The sequence below is a fragment of the Labrus bergylta genome, chromosome 12, assembly GCF_963930695.1.
Source record: "Labrus bergylta chromosome 12, fLabBer1.1, whole genome shotgun sequence".
Lineage (NCBI taxonomy): Eukaryota > Metazoa > Chordata > Actinopteri > Labriformes > Labridae > Labrus > Labrus bergylta.
The window spans coordinates 17,910,907-17,927,002 of NC_089206.1; the positions used below are offsets into that span (position 1 = coordinate 17,910,907).

A 16,096-nucleotide genomic window follows, 5' to 3' on the forward strand; every position below is an offset into this window, starting at 1 on the left:
TAAACTGAGGGTGGAGGGAGGTGTTGAAACGACTGCTGAGAACGCCCAGGGCTCTTCCCAGCAGTGACAGGGAACAACTCATACTGGCTATCTGCCTTATCTTGAACATTCTTCTAATTGAGTTATTCTGCATTTTATTACAAGCTTCAGGTAATCATGTCAGGTCTAGTCGTTTTTAGTTTAAGGGCAAAAGTTTGAGTTTAATATTTACTGTCGAATATCATGACAAAGAGACGAAATGTCTGTAATCCCAGAAAGTCCCAGATTCTTTTGGTGAAAACACTTCCTTGAATGACACCTGAGCTAGTGGTAGTAAATGAAAGCAGGCTACATTATGAGCGGCATCACCTGTTGATGAACACCTGTTGCAACATGTCTCAACCATGAATGCCAGAGATGTCGAACTGGGAGGTGTGTAGCCAAAGTCCCTGTGTGCAGTCTGCCAAGAGGAAATGTATTCAAGGACATAGATGAATGAAAGTCAATTACGGTATGCTATTAAATTGTCAAGAATGATAAGGTAATATTGATAGCACTTGTACAGAGTAGCCAGTAGGCCTACAGTTAGCTTAGCATAACTGAACAAAATGAACACACTGTACATAATTTCTTTTTACAAATACCAAGTTGTAAAAAAGGAACAGTTATTGATGGTTTGGACTTTTTTTTCTATCCGGTTGTATGAAATAGATCAAACAAACACAAATATAATGTGGCTTCTGGTGAGATTTGGATGCCTTGATTTGGAAGTGACAGGGTGTTTTCAGACTAAGTGATTAACTTCCCGTTGGCAAAAGCAGCCTTTATTTAGGTCTGCAATTTACAAGGCAAATATTCTTCATAAGTTAGAGGCCACATTTCACTGTTAACCAGTTACTTAGACGCATACATGGCAAAATCAGCAAAGAGATTAAAAAAATAGGCCTACAGCTTTTTAAAAACAATACTAATCGTTCCTCACGGGAGCTTTAAAGATCTCTGTTCTACAAAGTTATCAAAGAACTCCCCTTGATTTAAGATACTCATTGTTCCACTCACATCCGTCCTCTCTGGATTTACATGTTGTACATGTTGTGTTTGGCTATAAAGAGTGTTTAAAACTGCTTTAGAAAGTAAGATGTAGAAAAAGAACTGAACTTTTTAGGGTTAATTAACAGGAAAATATATTCCATGTAACCATGTAGTCTGAGATCTTTAAGAAACCACATTTTCCTTAGCCCCTTGGTGCTCAACTGGCATCCACCAGCACTTAGTCTGAACCGGAGCTGTCTTCTCCCTTAGCAAATCACTGGGTTTATCTTTGCCTGGAGGACAATCATAGTTTTTATGGTTCTGGGAACTTAAATGACATAATTGTACCAGCCAAAGAAGGGCAGGCTCATTGGCCACATATAGTATGCTGACCTCAACATATATGATTCAGCTGCAGACTGCATGTATTTACAGAGTCATTTGACGGCCTCACCGGGAGACAAGATGAAAACTGTTTGAAATACAAGGAAGTCATGAGCCAGGCTCTGTCACCAGAAAGTTAATAAAGTCAATTTTTCTTATCTTGCAACTGCTAATATATGGATTCAGATAAGAACAGGTGACGGCTCCAATTCCACAGATATAACACTTAATTATAGGAGCCCTTAATGTGACATTTACAATTCTGTCTTAAATTTTATTGAGTCTCTTTTTCCAATTTCTTCCTCCTGTTGAGAGAAAAAAAAAGCCAGAAAGCCTACTTTCTAACAAATTACTCTTGTTGGTGTGCTGTGGCAAAGCAGTCAAAAGGCCAACTCAAACCACATGACTCCCATCACCATGACTTTTCACCCACTTGAAGCTTCTACCTACCAGGAGAAATGTAATTGAAAGTGGAAGGAAACTCACAAAGACTGTTATCAAGACTAGATCAATACAACAGGAAACATTAAATCAACAGAAAGAACAAATACAAGACTGTTTATGTTAAAAAAAACGTGTTTGTTCTGATGTTAACTGCTTGTAGCCTGAGTTAATTGTCGGCGGATGTTTGTACAACACGTTCACACTTCTTTCTCACACATCATTATCTTTAACTCTCAGCTGTGAATTCTTCTTTACTTTGTGGTTATCACCTCTCCTGACATTTTACACCCGCTACGTGAAACCAGCGTTATTTAGGTGCAATCTTTGTTATTCATATTTTGAAATATGTTGTTGTTATATCTATTGCTTCAGGGGATCATCCTGGTTACATTGAATTGCTTTATTAAATGTGTTACTTCACACGGAACAGAGATTTTTCTGACACTTTGGTTCAACAATTGCTGTGCCACTCCCTGTTGCGTTGACTCATATCCTCTATCTTATTTTCCTTCCTTTTTTACTTTTTCTTCCAAGTTGAAGAAATTTTTTTTTTAATCTTTTGTGTTCAACTGTAAAAATGTGTTTTCTTGACTGAGACTGGATAAAATCGAGTTGAATGTTAGATACAATTCAAAGAAGTCAAAGTGGTAAACTCTTGACGTTTTAAGTAACCTACAGTACCACACAATTCATGAAAACTCAGCTATCGGGGGAAGTTAAGTTACTTCAAACAACATGTTTGACATGTGAAAGAGTATAAAGTGGTTATGAGATACATAAGCTGACACTGCATGTGTTTGATTAAGAGCAGCCTTTTAATGTTAAGACGATGTTTGCATTATGTATTACAGTAAAAGCCTGTCATCACTACACTGGTGTTCCAGCTTGTTTGGCACATCTCTCGATCCTTTCTTTTATCAAGACAAACTCCTTTTTTTAAAGAAGAGCCTTTAAAGCAAACCTCTGCCATGTAGCGGATACCATCTACAGTGTGCTCTGCTCCGCTGGCCTCCAGGTCCCAGCCACCCCAATGCAGGTGCATCTGCACGGCTGTGTATTTTCCAGGGAGACCCTTGCTGATCGCCATGGTGGGAGGCAGGTCAATTTGAACTTGTTTGGCACATCTCTCGATCCTTTCTTTTATCAAGACAAACTCCTTTTTTTAAAGAAGAGCCTTTAAAGCATCTCTCGATCCTTTCTTTTATCAAGACAAACTTCTTTTTGTAAGAAGCAAACCTCTGCCATGTAGCGGATACCATCTACAGTGTACTCTGCTCCGCTGGCCTCCAGGTCCCAGCCACCCCAGTGCATGTGCATCTGCACGGCTGTGTATTTTGCCAATGCCAATTAATGTTTCAAGTCCAAGTCCACTGAGCATGAATGCTCTGTCCTGGAATGCCCTGCTCACACGATGGACGTATTCACACCTGGAAGCCACCCAGTATAACCCCAGTCTGACTCATGTGAAAACCTCCACTGGAGCAGATGAGTGTTCCTTTTTGACTTTCTCTAGTCTGACAGGCTGGTGAGAATGGTCTGAGAATTACAGAAGTCGCACATAAAGGGAGAAACTCAAATTTAGCCAGTTTCTCTAAAGCATGCAGCAGGGTGAGGCAAGCAAACCAGAAAAAAACAAACATTAGTCCTTCTATTTTAACCCTGAACAGCTTCTAGGTAATGCACAGAGACAAGGGGAAGTGTTCATACTTGTGAAATAATTGTCTGTCCCATACATATGTTGTCTTTACAACTCATTGAACCAACTAACCCATTATGGGACTTTTGGACTGGGCCAGTAGCTGCATCCGGTTGTCTCCTGTCTTAGTGTAGGGTGAACAGGCTGCTAGCTGTAGCGTAAGACATCGAAGACACCGGCATACATTTTCCCAACTAAATTTCAGAAAGAAGCATATTTTTTTCCAGAATTCTCAACTTTTCGTTTAAAATCTTTATTTAAATTAGAATTTAAACGGAACTTGTAACCAAATTTGTAATAAACACTTAGCCTACAGTTATGGTTGCAACTTTTCTGACTTTTATAAAGTGTTTATAAGTTGCATTGGTGATAGGACACTGGAAACATGGGAAGAAAACAGGGCTAGAACGTGGAACAAATGTTGTCCTGCCATGAATGGAACAGTTGTCGTTGAGATGCTGTGGTATGTGCCGTGAGTAGACTGTTGCTTCTGTGTGGCCGTCTTTCAAACAAGCCATCAGTTCTGCCGTTTAAAGTGAGTCAATGATGAATTGCTTTTACAACAACCCATCGTGTCTGCAGTTGTAAGTAAGTTATTAATCATGTTCTAGATGTTCTGCAGCTGTTTCCCAAAGGTCAAAAAATAAATACCAGCCAAAGGGATTCAAAAAATTTGCTTATTTAAAATGGTTACTATGAATTGTTCGTACCTGATCTTGAAAGCTTCCCTGATGATTTATTACCTATACAAATATTACCAATTAATCTCTACTAAAACTATTGGACATTTTAAAATTGCAGCCAGATGAGCACCTGTACCTGTCCCTCAGAACTGCCCTTTCTAGAGGAAAATAGGTATTTAAAGTGTTGTTGTAAAATAGGCCTGTTTTCTGACCAAATGATGTGTGAGAAGAGGCAAACGTGTGCAGCTATTTACGGTTAAATTTGTGGTTTTTGCTACAAACCTGCTGGTTCTTGATTAGGTTTTGCTAATAAATCCTAAATCCTCCTTATTTTCAGGTGTCGCAAGTATCAGGACAAAAATGATTGCTGCACAGAAATGACTATCCTATCTGCATTTAGTGCAATAAATATGTGATCGTTACTTCACTTCAATTCCAGTCCCTGCACTCGGTTTACTCCCTCAAATGCTACATGCAGCCTACTGATTAATAGGAAGGGTGTGTTTGATATTTCAGCGTTAGCCTTTCTTATTGATGACATTTTGACATGTCAGGAGGATGAGCACAGATGTTAATTATAAAAGTAATGATGGCTGAATTCCATACAGATACTCAAATTTAAGGTTGTTGGCCTTGTGGATGATTCAATTTCATTAGCCTACTTTTTGACTAAAGAAACAAACTGTCATTGAGGCCTATTCATTTTCTGACTCTATACATTCACTAACAACCTATATGATGTGAAGTTATCAATAAATAAGGTGTTGGCCTATTATTGGAATAATGACCACAAAGTAAAAGAAGAAGGCTATATGGCTGTTTCTTGGTGACTGCAGTGTTTAGGGTCCTATTATACAAACTGAATCAACACATATAATACTCTATCCTTCTCTAATGACCTCCTTCCAAATCGGGATAAGTTTGTTGGGGGGGAACTACACTGCTGGTATGAGTATAGGCTATTTTACTTCAGGCACACGGCCAGCAGATGGCGCAGTTGTATTTATGACCGACAGAGCCTCAAGGTCACTGCAGCAGACGTCCATCACTCTGGAGCTCCAGCATCTACCGGTGATGCTGCGTTCACTGCAAGACGTCAGACGTTAAGTGGGAAACCCACTACTCACTCATGCTGTGATTCACGAATGCAATGTCCTGATGAATGAGTGGTGCAGTCTGGTGTTTGACTGAAAACCCTCGTGAATTAGCTCTACATTCTTGAAAAGAAACGAAAAGGCATAAAACCCCTCCAATTAAAATACTAGGTTATCAGACAAAGCAGCAGATAAAGGATTGTTCTTGGATTAACCTATAACGTCTTCTAAAATAATCTTACGAGGGAGCACCTTTATGTCAATTTGCATGTCAAAAGACTTGCAAAAAAAACAGGGGCACTTTACACTGATTTGATATCATTTGGATGACGATGCCATACGATGGACCAGGCTATGCCATACAAGATGTTGATTTTATTAAGGCACCTTTTTTCAGCCCTTTTTTTTTAAAGTTAAGACTCGACATCTTTTAACCCGCATAGCCTATTACAACATTCAGTCATGTAACTGTTTGGTCCTGTAAGAAACACGCACCCCTTCATTGCCATATATATATATTTTTTTTATGCTTGATGGAAATAAAAGAGTCAGTGCCATAAAAATGTAATCTTAAAGGACATGTGACCAACGACGAACCACTGCATCGGAAACTCATGCCTGCCTCTCTGCACGTAGGCTACTCACAATGCGTCATCTTTCCGCATTCTGCCTCTTACGTTTTCACACGAAAAAAATATTGCATTTCCCACAATTTGGCACAGACAGCTCAATTTATGTTAACAATAAGTGTTTTTACATTTATTTTACCAAGATTTAAAAAAAAAATCGCAACATCCTCGACCTAATAAGAGATGCGTTGCATGAAGTCAGCCTGACTCCCGATGATGAACGTGCATCTCTCCTCGCACTACACTGCCTCGTGAGTCTGTCCCAGCCAATGGCGTTGCTCTGTTGCTCGTGCTTCCTGATTCCGTCCACTTATCATTGAGCCCGAAACGTCACGAGCGCCTTCTCTGCCTGTCCGCACGAGAGAGACAGCACCGTTCCTTGCACACAGTTAGGTGGAAAAGGTAACTTTGTCACTGTTATTTCATCTTTTTAAATGCAACCTAGAACAGGGAGACAGCCTTATACATTTAAGTGACATATTCTAAGATAATGGTGTTTATATTACGTATTATTCTGTTTTAAAATGTGTACATTGTGTTCCTCGTTCTTCTCGATAACCTCAAAGTCTTGTCCTTGTGTTATCTTAAACGTTTTCATTGGTTTATAAGCTTTCATGTTTCCAAATGCTTTTTAATTCCGTAGGCTACTTTATGCTTCTGCGATTTGCTGGATGGAGTAGTTTGTAGCCCACCGTCTATTTTTAAACCAGGCCGTCAGCTGGCGAGATGTCACTCCATTTAGAACTGCAGGGTGTGTGGGAAAAGGGGCGTCAAGTTGCAAGTCCGACTTCCCAACAGTCTTGTCCATTTGTCAAAGAACCAGTATGTCTTTGTTGTTTAAAGTTGGCCAGGATGTGATGCGGGTTAGGTCTTGGGAAACAGACAGTGAGCTACCAGTTGCATGCAGCAGACTTGGGGGTGTGTCCACCGGTGCAGGAAAATTACTGAATGAAGCAAGCAAGATAGGGGAAAAAAAGCAGTGTCCAGTGTCCTTTTTCTTTTTTTGTTAGTTATTTCTCTGCCTAACAAATCTTAAGAATGTACGTGTCCTTTAAACAGGCCCTTCAGTTATTATCCTAAGACCTCATTACTGAGTTAAAATATATTTGTTTTTAAATGACTGAATATTATACTTGTTATTAAAACTCATATATTGCTTGCTGGCAGACCCTAAGTTAATCTTACTGAGGGTTTAGCCAAACTAACAGACCTACACAAGTATCAGGTATCAATCCTTTATTATTTATTTATCCATGGGTGCCATTTTGTGCTGCCAGTAGCTCCTTGCCCTCAACTTGCCATGATCTGGCAGCAATAACAAACAAAAGGATAATACATGTACTGTCCTGTGTGCAGGATTATACAAGTTTGTAACTTATATTCATTCATAAATATCTGCAGCAAATTTTCTTTTTGGTACAATTTGAATTTCATAAAATTGAATAAGTTAGTACCAGAAACTCTTTCTTAGTTTCTTTTTACTAAGACAAACAGCCAGAACCCTAAAGATAATCATTTGAATTAAATTCTAATGTTGAAATACAAGCATCCTTCCAACATCAATATTCTGATCGCAGAAATTCATCTGTTGGATTTCAAATCTGGGTCAGTTTGATTAAGAATAATACAAACTTTTAAGAAAAAGTGACAATATTTAACAAAACTGACAGTTTTAAATTCGAATTTCCAGTGGCACAAGTTTAAAAAAGTATTAAGGTTCAATACCCAGCCCCAGTAAACCATAAATATTTCCACTTAGCCGAAGTTCAGGGTCTCTGTGTGCTTTTAGGTGATTTTGCCTCTTGGCTGTATCCTGTGGCAAGTTTCCGCACAGACTTTTAGGCCAGAGGATTTTCCATTGATTCTGCTTTGTCCACTCTTACAATGCTTTGCAGACTGCCCTAGAAGTTCGCTCATGCATTTAAAGTGGGTAGTCAAGTAGGTTGTAGCACAGTTTCAGGGCAAGTTAGATAAAACAAAGGGCAATCAATAATGCAGCAGGCAGCCATGGCCACATTTTGTCTGGCTCAGAACTCTGGTTGACCTCAACTACTAGAATTTAGAGCGATAATAAAGGCTCCATGAGATAGACCATGACTGAGGCCTTTAACCCATATCAGTTGAGTGTAACTTAGACAAAAAGAAGTCAAACATGTATTGTGCCAAGTGACCTATTGTTACTTATAGTGGGGTTTCACCATTGTTATCTAAAGGTCTTACCTTACTGTTTGAGTTTTGCAAGTAGTTTTCAACAATGTGTTGCAATCCGAAACATCCTGAATGAACCCGTGGAGATTTGTGTTTGCTGCATAAGCCACGCCTTTTCTGTGACTAATATCTCTGTGATCCTGACCAGCCCGCATCACTTGGTCCAGGTCCTGTGACTAGTCAATACATATATCACAAGAACGCTCTTCAGTTGATCACATTTTAGTCTTTTTGAGTCATTGAGCATTCAATTTGTGCCCACTCACTGTTTCATTCTGAAGTTTTAATCCAGTAAGTAACAGTGCGGGGTGACTGGCGTCTGCATGGCTTGTGGAACAGCACTTTACTGACATCTACTTCTGATTCTTTCATCTGCAGATCCAGAACCATGTCTGTCCTGAAGATCCACGCACGTGAGATTTTTGACTCCCGTGGCAACCCCACTGTGGAGGTTGACCTTTACACCAAGAAAGGTACTGTATGGCTTATATTTATGATTTCATGTACTATATGTAGCTTAGAAATTGTGTTCAAGATTTGCATATTTGGCTATCAGGCCTTTAAACTCTTTATATTATAGGTAATGTTAACATATCCATGTCTTCAACTGTACATTCATTTAGTGTTACAGTTCAGTTTTGCAGAAGTAAGATCGTTTTATTAAAGAAAATGGTGTTTTCCCAATTAGTAAGCTAGTGAATACGAGTTAAGTTGGGGATTCTGATGGTCAAACCAGTGTAGTTTCAATACACTGTTGCCAGCTCTGGTCTCCGGGTGGATCGGATCAGATGGTGGATGTGTGAAAATAGCCCCTGTAATATCACACTTTCTCTCCAGGACTCTGTTACTGTAATGGTTCCTGTTTGTGGGCACAGATGGCTCACACACCAACTATTACTTGTAAACCTTTGACTTGAGTTGAATTCGCAATATTCTTTGCAAGTAAGGCTGTCAGATAAATGAAACTACAAGATGCTTCTCTCGATTAATAAATGACTGTATGCTGGATTACATAATAAATCGGGTGAGCACAAAACATCTAAAGCCTGTAACGTTTGACACGTCTGCCAAGGTTCCGATCATTTTATTCAATCAACTAATGGCCCAACTCTAATTGAAGCTTTTCCGGGAGATGTTCTGTTGTGAGAGCTCAAAGAAAGGACTAGCTCAACCTAATGAAATGTCCGGGGAATGTTAATGAGCCAGCCTGATTGACTACTGACATGGAAGAGAGCGAACGGGCTTCACTGCCTTGAATACACTGGCTGGACTTCTGCTGCTCTGTTTTCTTTTCAGTCATTTTTGATGGTTGCTTTGTGCTCCAGTTTACTGTAAACTGCAGCTTTTTTTCATTTATTCTCTATTCAGTCAGCAAATCCTGCAGGGGCATCATTAACAGTTTAGACAAAAGCGAGTGTGCTGCACCCAGAGCATGTCTGTCATAGTTACTGTAATATGTTATGTAACCAGTTTGCCCCTCACTCACTGGCACACTATAAACCTTCCTCTGCTTGTTGATAGAAGGATGTAGTTTCAGTAGCTCTGGTAATCGAGACAGACAAGTACATTAGCTGTTACTGTTGAATTCCTGTGTAAAGTGAGCACAATATAAAAATGCTTTAAATTATATTTAATTGTAACTTAAAACTTGTATTTTGATTCAATCTGAAAAACCATTTACAGTAGTCGGTACATTATACTTTTATGGAGGGGCAGTTGTACTCATCCAAATACGTGTTAATGAGATATTATGGAAGAGCACAACATTAGATTTGATATCCTGATGAATTGGTGATAGCATCCTCCATCTGCAGCCAGGTAGTGTCTTCATGCAGATGATTTGTTTGGTCTGAACTCACGGCCGTGACAGCGTCTGTCCTCCTGTCCTAAGCCTTAAATCCCCTGAGACTCACACCAGGCCTGCCGCTCCACTGAGCACACAGAATAGATTTTTGCGCTTTCCAAATTTCTCCTCACATTACTCCCAAAAGGCAAGCCTCTTATAAAGGGGTGTGGCTTCCCTCCATAGATGCACTGCACATGCTCAGTTGGCACCCTGTCTTCCCCTGTTACATCACAGCCATCTGCAGCAAGACCAGTACAATTTGCCCCACACATGTTTATTTCTCTCTCTGTGTAAGAAAATGTCTAAGCTGATTGGATGTCATTCCCCTAGTGCTTTATGCCTGCTATTGCTGCTTTCATATCAAGCAGCCATTGTAATACTCTATGCTCTATTACATGTTTGGCTCTGCAGATTAGTAGTGGTAAATATCACACAGTAGTTATATAGTTCATAGTTGTACATCATTTTATCGGCTTATGTGGTAAAATACAATTTCAACACATCAAAATGCAGTTAGTGCTTTGCTGCCATGACACAGCACTTCAGGAAATGACATTCGCAATTTGTCCTCTGTGTCTCCAAGGTCTTTTCAGAGCTGCAGTGCCCAGTGGTGCTTCCACAGGCATCTATGAGGCTCTGGAGCTCCGCGACAATGACAAAACACGTTACATGGGCAAAGGTACGGCACCTTTATTAATTCACTTCTGCCCTTCCTGGTTACCTCTATTGTATTGCCTTCTTTTCACATTCATTTCAACACTTCTATAAATACTGTCGTCTGCCCTCCATTCTACCCTCTTCATTTCTGATCATCTTTCTTCCTCCTACTAGGGGTCAAAAGAGCAGTTAAATATATTAATGATTTCTTGGCCCCTGCATTGTGTAACCAGGTAAATAAAGTGTGATGCAAAAGGATTTAGGTATTGGTGTGCATTGCAGCATGAAGAATGGGGTTTGCGTTTGAAAATCTAATCTTTGCAGTGTGTAACAGATGTTCACAGATCTCAAAGGAATAAAACAAATAATATTTCACTGTTAACACATCCTGAAAGATAGAATGAGGTGCTCTGCGTTCATCTGTCTCACCCTGCTCTGCATGGTCTTCTTCTGTCTGCGTCAGTCATGGTCTGCTTGTCCGTTGCAGGTGTCTCTAAAGCTGTAAATCATATCAATACAACTATTGCACCTGCACTGGTTAGCAAGGTAGGACCATTTATTGTTTGCCCAATATTACAGTGTGCTAAAGCTTCAAATTAATTAATCAGTTCCTTCAATTCCTTTCTTTATATATCTTGAAGATTCAATGGAAAACTATAGACAAACATAAGTAACATTTGAAGCAGTACTGTCTCTAAATGACTAAAAGGATCATTTAATAATAAGAAAGAGGACATAGCATTAAACTAACATGTTGAGTGTTATATTCTACTTTGACTTTTGCACTCTTTAAAAGTATATGTATAACCAGAATATCTACAAACCGTTACACTGAGATGTTGTGATAAGTCTAACATTACTAGAGCTTGTTCTTGATAACTAATACATTAATTCAAACCTGGTTGATCTTTTAATGCATCAGAAAGTACAGTTAATGTTGTCTTGTTTGTCTAATCCAGGATGTGAGCGTTCTGGAGCAGGCGAAGATTGACAAGCTGATGCTGGACATGGATGGCACAGAAAACAAGTGTAAGTTTCTGCTTTATGAACTAAACTGGGTCGGCCAATATAAGTATCACTATAGTGCATTCGTTTAGATCCTAATGTCTAAGAGTAGAGTTCTGTCTACTCTCTGGTAGTCTATGGAAATAGCTGATAAAAAAGATCTATATATAAAAATATATTTTGTCACTGGTCAGATATTGAGTGATGAATTTATTGGTTTAAGCTACTGACTTATTGACATATTCGGTTTATGTGTTCAACTTCATTGTAAGCAATGTATAGTATAGTGATCTGTTTTATTAGAATACTTTTGCAGATTTCCTCATGATTAAGAAGTGTCTTAAAAAAATATATATTTTTAACAACAACCAATGCATTAAGGAGCTGTGTGAGTGAAGAATATAGATATCAGAAGACGGTAATGTTTCTTAATGCAGTATTGATAGAATTGACGATGAATCAATGACAGATTTGTATATGTCATACAGGTCAATAAAATATATATTTTTCCTTACGCTCCCTCAGCTAAGTTTGGTGCTAATGCCATCCTGGGTGTCTCCCTGGCTGTGTGCAAGGCTGGTGCTGCAGAGAAGGGCGTTCCCCTCTACCGCCACATCGCTGACCTGGCTGGCAATGCTGAAGTCGTCCTCCCTGTCCCTGTGAGCTTATAATGAAGAGACCCTTTACACTATCAATAATGTTTTTATCCAAAGAACTTTTTTTTTCTGCCGTGATTTAATAATGCTGAAAGCAGATCCCCCTATGTTTCCCACTAGGCTTTCAATGTCATCAACGGCGGTTCCCATGCTGGCAACAAGCTGGCCATGCAGGAGTTCATGATCCTGCCTGTCGGAGCCAGCACCTTCAAGGAGGCCATGCGTATTGGTGCTGAGGTTTACCACAACCTGAAGAATGTCATCAAGGAGAAATACGGCAAGGATGCCACTAATGTGGGAGACGAGGGAGGCTTCGCTCCCAACATCCTGGAGAACAAGGAAGGTGAGCCAAACATGACACTGAGACTGTCTGCAGGGTAACAGAAATTGGATCCAATTTATACATTGTTTTGATATTTTTCTTTTTTTATATGAAAGAGTAGATCATGGATAAAAAAAAAATTGTTACAGTGTGTCTTGAAAGCATTTCATTCGAAGACCTTCCAGGGAAGTGCTTCTCTTATCATGTTACTCTGAGGCTGATACATGGTTTCTAAATTAAGGCCTCCACTTAGTACCAAATGCTTTGACTGCCAGCCTCTGACTCCAGTGTCGGGTCAGGGTGCTGATATGGCAAATACGTTGATGAAGTGGTCTTCTGCAGTGACTCCATCATTTCAAATGAATGGTTTGGTTTGAATTCAAATACCAAAAGCCCTGGGCACTTTTTTACTGTGGTATTTTTTTATCTCAGCACTGGAGCTGCTGAAGAATGCCATCGCCAAGGCAGGCTACACCGACAAAATTGTCATTGGTATGGATGTGGCTGCCTCTGAGTTCTATAAGGCCGGCAAATACGACTTGGACTTCAAGTCCCCTGATGATCCCAGCCGCTACATCTCCCCTGACAAACTGGCTGACCTGTACAAGAGCTTTGTCAAAGATTACCCCGGTGAGTTTGTTTGAAAAATATTGGTGCTAATTGAACCTGAATATGTAGAGTTTCCAGGATATCATAGAGATTAATGTAGCATAACATGACCAGGCAAAGCATGAAGAGCAGCTTCCAATAATTGTACAAAATCCATCTCATATCAATTAAGAACTGATAAATTCTAGATTCTGCAAACAGGTTTGCTTGTGGCGCCCATTCAATCTTTCAATATACTATCAATAAATCGTATTTTGATTATAATGTCTACGTCCAAAACTGTTCAAATCACTTTTCTCAGAGTTGTGTTAAGCCACACATTCTTTAACAGCTGATTTAATAATGGCTGTAACTTCCCTCTCACCTTCCTCCTGACCTTCCTCCTATTGTTACAGTGGTGTCCATTGAGGATCCCTTTGACCAGGATGACTGGGAGGCGTGGGCCAATTTCACTGCCAGCACTACCATTCAGGTTGTTGGTGATGACCTCACTGTTACCAACCCTAAACGCATCGCCAGGGGTGTGGCTGAGAAGTCCTGCAACTGCCTGCTCCTTAAAGTCAACCAGATTGGCTCTGTGACAGAGTCCCTGGACGCGTGAGTGTCCCCAGCAACGCTGTGCAGTCACAATTGGTTCCGTTTCTGTTTTGTTTCATAGTTTAATCTGGCTAATTGCGCCAACTTGTGTCTTTTTCTTTTAGCTGCAAGTTGGCTCAGAGCAACGGCTGGGGTGTGATGGTCAGCCATCGCTCTGGAGAGACAGAGGACACTTTCATTGCTGACCTGGTGGTCGGTCTCTGCACTGGACAGGTAAACCCTTAACTCACAGGTATCTTTCAGTGGTATTTTGAAGCTCAATGACATGGTCGTAGTAATATTTTTTTAAGCTGGTGATTCAAGCTATTTTCTGTAGTTTTGTTAATAATTGTATCAGACATGTACAGAGGTTATAGCCCTTCAAGCAGGTGACCCGAGTTCAAGTCTGACCTGCGGCTCTTTTCCCTCATGTCATTCCCCACTCTCTCTCCCAATGTCCTGCTATATCCACTGTCCTATGTAAAAGCCTAAAAAAAGAGACATGTCATTTTATTCCTTCCTCAGATCAAGACAGGTGCACCTTGCCGATCTGAGCGCTTGGCGAAGTACAACCAGCTGCTCAGGTGAGTCAATCACAGAAACATATTTTCACTCCTAATGGCTAAGTAAAACACTTGAAACAACATTTTTATTAACAGTATGAGATTTGTGCTTATTTCTCGGTGGAGTCACAATATTGCTGATTTTCTCAGGCTATACATCCATCAGTTTTAGCACACAGTCATCTCTCTCTTCTAGGATTGAAGAGGAGCTTGGAGACAAGGCCCGCTTTGCCGGCCAGAACTTCAGGCACCCCATCTGAGCAGGTCTTCCTTCCTGGGCCTCTGTGTGTTCATTGCTCATAAAATATCCACACATGTATAACGCCACGCTAGATTGCCTGCCCTGTCCAGAGAGAAGATGAAAAGAGCATCGCTGAAATCCAAGGTCCAAGTCTGTGGTCTGTGGTGTGGAGGAGCTGCAGTATGTGATTACCACAGTTCAGCTCACCTTCAAACTCTGCTTTCGTTCCTGAATAGTGTTGGTCCTTCTGTTTGTGTCTGTGTAACTGTGTGAGAGATTTTTTTGTTAAGCTTATTGTGAGTTGTAGTGATTCCCTGAGTATTTGAGCTACTGTAACTTACGTACAGCTCTGCCTCGAGCAGAGGTAACCGTACTGTATGTGCAATGTGTTGCATCTGACAAGGTCTTTTGTTGCTGTAAGCGTTGGCAGAAATATGAAATAAACAACATAGTTTGAAATATTTTGTGATTTCTTTGAATCCAAGAGTTCAGATGTTGCTTAAAATAATGGGATTCTGAGCGATTCAGCAATTTCTTTCTGTCCTATAATCATATAACTTTAAAATCCCCGTATCAGTTGAAATTTGATCATAAACAAAATTCCAAAGAAGGGAACAGAATAATATTTATAAAAAAAAACATATGGTTTTTAACTTTCCAATTTTGATTGTATTTTCAGCCTCTAGCTCATGCTGATAACTATCAAGTTATACAAGGTTGTAATTACAAATCATTAAGGGCTTTCTTGCGATTAAGTAAAAGTATTTTAGGTGAAGGGCCCTGCTTTTATGTGTGAAGTGTTTGATGTAATCTGAGAGGCACAAACATGAGCTCTGTGCTCTGGTACAAGATTTCTGCCCCCTACAAGTGGAAGAATCCAGAGGCTCAATGCAAGCTCTTTTTGTACGGAGCCTCGCCAAGATAAATGAGGGTCTATTCACCGGGGTATGGTACTGAGAAAGGGATTGCCAGCTGGGTCTGTGCCACTCCAATTCACTTTGTGTGAGGCCTGTCGGAAAGGGCCTCCGTTGTTCAACCGTCACCAAGGAGATGTATTACGAATCACAGGTACAAAGAAACTAGCAAGCATATCACAGAATCCACAAAAAGCATGTGGCTTCATTTAGCAACACATCTTTCTTGAGCCTAAATTGACAAACAAAAACGTAATTCAAAGAAGTTTAAAACAGGATCAAAGTAAATCTGGATAACTCACAAACTGATATAAAGCATGGCTAAAATACAGGCCGTGTTTCTGTGTAGCCCACGCTTTTCTTGGAGACGTACGCCATCTAGTGGTCACATCTAGGCAGTTCATTTTCCTAGAACCCAAATGCAGTGAAGCTGATTACTTCTTGAAAACATTTGTTTTTAAAGACAAGTGATGAATGTGGGTTTCCGCAGCTCTGCCATGAAACTTTTATTATTTACCAATCCATTCTATCTTATTCTGGGATTACATTTACATGTAA

The 16,096-nt window shown here is 40.0% G+C and overlaps 1 protein-coding gene across 3 annotated transcripts; it reads left to right on the forward strand.

Annotated features, from left to right (window-relative positions):
* Positions 1 to 6,195: 6,195 nt before the first annotated feature.
* eno1a (enolase 1a, (alpha)) lies at positions 6,196 to 15,083 on the forward strand. Of its 3 annotated transcripts, none has more exons than XM_065961018.1 (12): positions 6,196 to 6,343; positions 8,528 to 8,622; positions 10,579 to 10,674; positions 10,827 to 10,885; positions 11,612 to 11,681; positions 12,183 to 12,316; positions 12,434 to 12,656; positions 13,068 to 13,265; positions 13,640 to 13,841; positions 13,946 to 14,054; positions 14,346 to 14,404; positions 14,580 to 15,083. In XM_065961018.1, the coding sequence occupies exons 2-12, from the start codon at positions 8,538 to 8,540 to the stop codon at positions 14,641 to 14,643; spliced, it is 1,299 nt and encodes a 432-aa protein (XP_065817090.1). In that variant the 5' UTR covers positions 6,196 to 6,343; positions 8,528 to 8,537; the 3' UTR covers positions 14,644 to 15,083. The 3 variants fall into 3 exon arrangements, with proteins under 3 accessions (XP_065817090.1, XP_020487910.1, XP_065817091.1); XM_020632254.3 differs by lacking the exon at positions 10,827 to 10,885 and adding an exon at positions 11,140 to 11,198 and having other exon boundaries at positions 6,197 to 6,343; XM_065961019.1 differs by lacking the exons at positions 6,196 to 6,343; positions 10,827 to 10,885 and adding exons at positions 8,308 to 8,440; positions 11,140 to 11,198.
* Positions 15,084 to 16,096: the final 1,013 nt, after the last annotated feature.

Bases quoted from the DNA above. Each gene is read 5' to 3' on its own strand.
- eno1a (XM_065961018.1), top strand. From the start codon at position 8,538: ATGTCTGTCCTGAAGATCCACGCACGTGAGATTTTTGACTCCCGTGGC. The intron at 10,675-10,826 runs GTACGGCACCTT...TCCTCCTACTAG, and splicing joins AACACGTTACATGGGCAAAG to GGGTCAAAAGAGCAGTTAAA. The intron at 12,657-13,067 runs GTGAGCCAAACA...TTTTTATCTCAG, and splicing joins CATCCTGGAGAACAAGGAAG to CACTGGAGCTGCTGAAGAAT.